This window comes from Callorhinchus milii, unplaced genomic scaffold (genome assembly GCF_018977255.1).
Source record: "Callorhinchus milii isolate IMCB2004 unplaced genomic scaffold, IMCB_Cmil_1.0 Scaffold62, whole genome shotgun sequence".
NCBI classification, from domain to species: Eukaryota; Metazoa; Chordata; class Chondrichthyes; order Chimaeriformes; family Callorhinchidae; genus Callorhinchus; species Callorhinchus milii.
Window position 1 is genome coordinate 267,501 of NW_024704803.1, and position 6,715 is coordinate 274,215.

The 6,715-nt window shown below is 52.5% G+C and overlaps 1 protein-coding gene across 1 annotated transcript in view; it reads left to right on the plus strand.

Moving 5' to 3' along the window:
• The window catches only part of cunh1orf35 (chromosome unknown C1orf35 homolog), a 5,847-nt gene extending 2,747 nt beyond the window's left edge, over positions 1-3,100 (plus strand). Inside the window, exons 4-8 of the mRNA XM_042345573.1 lie at positions 96-178; positions 1,715-1,787; positions 2,148-2,221; positions 2,606-2,704; positions 2,900-3,100. Of these exons, the coding sequence (XP_042201507.1) occupies positions 96-178; positions 1,715-1,787; positions 2,148-2,221; positions 2,606-2,704; positions 2,900-3,062 (492 nt within the window). The 3' untranslated portion in view covers positions 3,063-3,100. The remainder of the gene's footprint in view (positions 1-95; positions 179-1,714; positions 1,788-2,147; positions 2,222-2,605; positions 2,705-2,899) is intronic.
• Positions 3,101-6,715: the final 3,615 nt, after the last annotated feature.

Below are 6,715 nucleotides of genomic sequence, written 5' to 3' on the forward strand. Positions count from 1 at the left end.
TTGGTCGGGCTCCGCCACTGTCAAGCGCTCTGGGACTCTACCCTGTGTGAGGGGCGCTGTGTAAATTTGGCGTCGTTGCCGTCTGTATGTTTCAGGAGTTGGCTGAGGTGTGTAAGCGAGAAGCCTCCGACCCGGACAGTAAGGACGTTGACCGAGTGTTGGGTCTCGGCAGCTCCAGGTAGGAGGAGTGTGTTCAGTCTGCGAACGTGTGTTTGCCTCTCTAATAATAATAATAATCCTTGCATTTGATATAGCGCTTTTCACGTCGGGAGGACGTCCCAAAGCGCTTCACAGAACACACTGTAAAGTGAATTGACTGTATATTTGTGGGTGAACGCGGCAGCCAATTGCGCACAGCAATGTCCCACAAACAGTCGTGGATTGAAAATGACCGATTTATTATTGTTTTGGGTTTTGGAGGGATTATTATTAGGCTCTGTGTGGAGTAAGGAAACTTGCCCAAGGTTTCGCCCTCTGCCCTCTGGAATTGAACTCAGATCTCTCACTTGCAAACCCGAATAATAATACAAAAATAATAATAATCCTTCCATTTTGATACAATCAAATGACCTTATCACATTGTTGAGGTGTCTCAAATGCCTCACAGGATATACTGTAAAGTGTAGTGTTGGTCAAACGCGGCAGCCAATTGCGCACAGTTGTGGATTGAGTGTCCAAATTATTATTATCTCTCTCTGAGTGTGTCTCTGTCCGTCACTCTCTGTTTGTCAATGTGGGTTGTGTGTTTCTGTCTCTGTTGTCTGTTTCTGTCTATGTGTCAGGATCTACCCCCCCCCCCCCCGCGCCCCGTGAAGGGCACTATATAAATACAAGTTGTTGTCTGTGTTTCTCTGTGTGTCTTTGTCAGTGTATTTCTGTGTGTGTGACTGTGTGTGTGTGTGTGTGTCTGCCCTCTTTTATGCACTTGCTGTAGTACCTGATGTGACCGGTATTGAGCAATGCCGATGTGCCTCCACAAGGCGGCAGCTCTGTTCGCCGTGAGTGTGTGTGATGGATGGACTTTGTAGCTCTGATCTTGGAGGGAGGGAGAGAGGAAGAGACATCTTGTGGAGGGACATCAGCAACTAACCCAGTTGTCAGTCGACCGGCGGGTCGTTTTTCCGGGGGGTAACAATCCCTTTAAAAAATAATCCGGTCACTCAATCCACGACTGTTTGTGGGGACGCTGTTGTGTACAATTGGCTGCCGCGTTTCGCCCACAAAATAACCAGTCACTAACCGGTCGCCCACAGGAACCAAGCAGGTGGTTGGGGGAGGGGGTGGGGGGAGGAATTGGGTCAGGTAGGGGTGGAGGGCAGTGAGGGTGGGGGGTGTGAAATCGCGGTCGAAGAAGAGGGTCTTGAGACGGGCCTTGGAGGAAGCGAGGGAGGGAGCGAGGCGGAGGGTCTGTGGGATGGAGTTCCAAAGGGTGAGGCCAGAGAAGGCTGAAGGCTTGACCGCCGTTGGTAGGGCGGCCCGGGCGGGGGCCATGGAGCAGGCCGGAGAGGAGGGAGCGGACAGGTTGATGTGAGGTGAGCGGGTCACGGAGGTAGGGAGGGGCAAGAGGCCGTGGAGGGCTTTGAAGGCGAGGACGAGGATTTTGAACGCTGAACGGTCCTCCAGCGAACTCTCCCAAACCCTTCACTGGTCAGTTCTGGCTCATACTGCCCCCTGGTGGCCAGACACGCACTAACCTCCGCCATGTCTATTGCAGTGGGAGTTTGCCCAGGATGTCACTGACACAAGAGGATCGTAAGGCAGCCAAGCTCGGCCTGTCTGTCTTCACGGTGAGTGCGTGCGCGGGGTTGGGGGTGGGGTCGCGCGCGTGTGTGTTGGGGGGAGTCCGTGGGGGGGGTCTTCATGCGCAAAGGGGAATCGTTCATGTGGGGTACCCTTCCGCCTCCCTCCCTTGCCTCCTTCAAGGCCCATCTCAACTCTTCGACCCCGCTTTTCGGTCACCCTCCTACCCCCACCCTCCACCCCTCGGGTCCAAACCCCTGACTGTTCAGCGGTTTGGGACGTCCTCTCGACCTGGAAGGCGCTGTGTAAATGTTGTTGGTTGTTGTTGTTGTATCACTCGGGGCGAGGGGTCCAATTCCCCCTGGATTTCAGGATGTTCCAGGTTAATCCCATTGTGTTGTTCACAGCATCAAACGTCCGATCAAATCCCAGAGCTCTGTCAGCAGCAACCCAGAGTGACACCAGATAGTGTCTGTGACAGGTCAGTGCTCGGGGGTGGGGGACGGGTAGAGAGTAGGTACTGGGGGGGCAGAGCGAGCAAATGGAGGGCAGAGAGCGGGCACTGGGGGGGGCAGAGTGCGAGCCCTGGGGGGGGGGGGCAGAGCGCGGACATTGGGGGGAGCTAAAACTTTGTTGGTTGGAGGCCAGTGTGTGTGAGTGCGTTTGGGGTGTGGGGGTGTGTTTGTGGTGTGTGTGGGTGGTAGGGGCTGTTTGTGACTATGTTTGTGTGTGTGGATGGAGGTGGGATGGGGGGGTGGGCTGGAGTGCGTCTGTGTGCGCGGGTGGAGGATGGGGGGGGGGGGGGGGAGTGGGGGCGTGGGTGGTTTCTGAGCATCTCAATACATCCATGGCTCACCCTCTGCAGGTCACAGGCCAGAAAGAAACACAAGAAAGAGAAGAAGAAGAAAAAGGAGAAGAAGAAAAAGAAACACAAAGATCGAACGAGAGACGATTCCAGAGAGAGGTGGAGCTCCCTATGCTCTAACCCCATTTCCCCCCCCTCCCGCACCCCCCCCCCCCCCCCCCCCCCCCCATCTCCCACGGTATCTGTGGAGCTCTCTACCCTAACCCCATTCCCTGCTCTCTCCCCGTGGTGTGTGTGTGTGTGGCATTACGCTCCCACTGATCTCACTCTCTCTCTCCTATTTCTCTCTCTCAGGAAGGTCCGGTCATCACGGAAACGGCACAGTCCATCAGCCCAGCCCCCGGTAGGGGAGGGGCGGGGGCGAGCTCGCCACGACACCGAGACGTCGGAGGAGGAGAGCGGAGCGATCCAGCCACACCGCGCCAGGGCCACCAAACGCCGGAGAGACAGCCGATAGCAAAGAGCTGAGGCCAGCGGTGACGGCGGTGGTGGAGGGGAGAGAGAGAGAGAGAGAGAGAGAGACGTGGCCCCTTTAACCGCTTGCGAGGCGAGCGCTCTAAACCACTACCCTCCGTGACTCCGTAAGTGGGAACCCAGTGGTCAGCCGATCGTTTTTCCGGGGATAATAATCCCTCCAAAATAAATAAATCAATAAAATAATAATAAATATACTTAAGTCAATTCACTTTACAGTGAATCCCGTGAAGCCCTTTGAGACATCCCGAAGACGTGATAAGGCCCGATATGAAATGCAAAGGTTATTATTATATTAAATCGAACTGAATAGCAGAGACAATTGGAGTTTAATACAGATAAGGGCTTCAACCCACAAACCTGACTTGGGAGGCGAGAATCCTACCAACTGAGCCAGTCTTGAGACATGGAGTGAGATACGAGGAACGATTATAATAATAATCCCTGCATTTGCCACAGCGCCTCATCCCGTAGTCGAGACGTCTCAAAGGGCTTCACAGAACATACTGTAAAGCGAATTGACTGCGTATTTTGTGGGCGAAACGCGGCAGCCGATTGCGCACAGCGAACAACGTCCCCGCAAACAGCGGTGGATTGAGCCACCAAATCGTATATTTTTGAAGGATTATCGTCCCCCGGGACCGTGGAAAAAATCTTCATAATGCCGACTGTTTTGGAAGTTGCTTTTCCCGCTGTTTTGTTTTAAAAGTCCTCCGCCTGCTTGCGTGGCGCTCTTTTCTCCCAGCGCTGCGTTGCCGAGTGTCTGTAGAGTTATCAGGCGCAGGTTGGAGAGAGCCAAGACTTGGGGTCTCCGGGGGAAGAGAGATGGGAACTACACAGTGTCTTTGACATATTCATCCAGGGAACGGCAAACAAGAAAGCGTGTACCATCCCATCGCAGTGACCCTCTCCCAGACCCTGACGTTCCCCAGAGAGCGAGAGAGGGAGAGAGACACCACCTTTTTTTGTTCGATACAAAACTTTTTTTTTTTTACACACACTGCTGTTTTCTTTAATAAATAAATGGATTTTTTTTCCCCCAACAAAATCCAGAGGTTTATTTCCCGGCATCCTGGCCAGTGCCCAACACGATGGGAATGGCTGGGGTTTGACTCAAGGAGTCACACTCAGGTGTACAACTCGCATTTATTTACACGCCCGTACCTCAAGTCCAATCACCCGCCATTGCCCTGTATCCCAAGGCTTTTGGGGGAAGATACGTTGATATAGCAACTTGTCATGTTGAGACGTCTCAAAGCGCTTCACAGAATATAAAGTGAATTGACTGTGTATTTTGTGGGCAAATCACCTAACCAATTGCGCACAGCAGCGTCCCACAAGCAGTCGTGGATTGATTGGCCACATTACTGGAGGCGTGTGGAGCAAACCCCTCACTGTCCAGCGCCTTGGGACGTCCTCCCAACGTGTAAATGTAATTGGTTGCATCTCCCTCTGTGGCACTGGATGGAGACGATAGTCTCAGTGAAGACCTTTGAAGTGACCGTCTTCGGTGCGACGAAGAAATGTGCGAGGGGAAGGGAGAGGGAGGCACGGAACAGCAGAGAGATTTGTATTCTAATAGCTTTAATTACAGTGCTTGTTCGTCCAAATGAAAACTGAAACAAGTGATACAAAACTGATTAGTATTTGTGTGTAAGGAAAGCATTGACTTCACATCAATAACTCGTTCCAATAGATCCACACATCTCAGCTTCGGGTGTCAAAACTCAACCATGTGGGGGTGTGGCAGGGGAGGGAGGGGGGAAGAAGGGGAAAAGAGAGTAGTGGGGAGGGAGGGGGGGGGGGGCTAAGAGAGAGAAAAAAAAATGACACCTATTCACTGGCAAACCAGATCCTTGCAGTTACCCCAATGTATTGGTTGAATGATCCGGTCGGAAGCTCCACTTGGAACAAACTGTTTTGGTTGCGGGAATGAATGGAGGGAAGGAAGAGGGACAGGGAGGGAGGGAGGGAGGAAGGGAGAGGAGGTAATAAAATGCCTGACAATATCATGTAGTTGCTGTGTTTGGGTGGGAGGGGGACAATTTTAACTGCCTCACATAAGCAGCCAGCGATATGATCTCCCCCTGCCCCAGGAAACAAGCACTTGGGAGCTGGGGTTGGTTTTCGGTGGTGGGGGTGGGGGGGGGGGGGGTTGGGGGGGAAAGAAAAGAGTTGTGGAGGAGTTAGTTTGAGGATTGATTTCTTTTGATAAAGGGTGGGGGGGGGGGGGGGAGGAAATCAGCAGAGACTCTTATCGTCAGGAGGGGAAAAAAGTCAATGGGAAAAACTTCATACACACACACACACACAGCTCACTCACACACCAATAAAGAGAAATCGAAGAATATGTTTTGATACAGATAAGCTGCCCCCCCCCCTCCCTCTCTCCCAGCACTTACTGCCTCCCCCACCCCCCCCCAAAGAATGATGCAATTCACCCTAATGCAAAAGCTGAGCTGAACAAATAATGGCCCCCTGGTCTAGGAAAACATAAAAATGACACACACATACACACACACAATACTCAAGACATACACTACAGACACAAGCACACAACACACCCGCCCGCACAGATACACCCCCACACATCAACAGACCCCCACACCCCCTCACGCACTTCAAGAGAACAGAACTACCTCGAAAGCAAGCGATAAAGTCGTTTTGAAAAGGCAAAGCCCCCGCTTCCCCAAAGCAAGAGCGAGATGCAGAAAGATTAACGGGTAAGAGGGAAACTATTTCCATCAGCCCACCCCCCCAGCAAAGCCCAAAGAGAAGCCATTGCCACGAGGTGGGGCGGGTGGATGGGTGGGTGGGTGGGGGGGAAGAGAGAGAGAAGCGCAGTGCGGGTGGGGACGAGGCGTTGAAACCAGTACGTTTGTGGTCCTGCACATTGGAAGAAAATTAAAAACCCTGCGCTCTCCCCCCCCACCCCCTCCCTCTCCCTCCCCCCCACCCTGCTCCCTCCCCTACCCTCCCCCCCCACCTCTCTCTCTCTCTCTCTCTATCCTGAAATCCTAACTTTGGTCAATAGGAAATTTAGACTCCGAGAGAGAGAGAGAGAGACACAGACACTGAACGAAAAGAAAAAAAACACAACTCCAACTCACAACGTTAAAAAAAGCCAATTAAGCTTTCCCGGGACACGGAGCCGGGAATACAGTGTCCGAGGAAGGGGGGGGGGGGGGGGAGGGAAGGAAGGAAAGTGATGTGGGGAGGGGGTGGGGGAGAGAGACCTCGTACTTTTCCCAATAAAACTTTGGTTGTGTACATCTGTCCAGTACTCGATACATAAATCTTCACACAGAACAAAAATGATAAAACACACATGATAAAACCGAGATTAAAAAAGGTCGGGGGGATGGGGTGGGGTAGAGGGGAGATATTGATTGCATAGGAGTAGCAGGAAGCTGCCTCATTACAAAAGTGACTATTTACATTTAAATAAGAAACCGGGGGGGGGGGGGGGGGGGGGCGGGGGCGGGGGCTGGGCTTTCCATCTCACGACTCTTTGCCCTGACGCTACACGACAACGCCGTGTAGTGATTTTAGTTTTTTTTTGTTAATTAATCAGATGTAATGAAGCACATTCCTGACACTCGGATACTGACAAGTTGGTAGCAGTTTGCCACACAA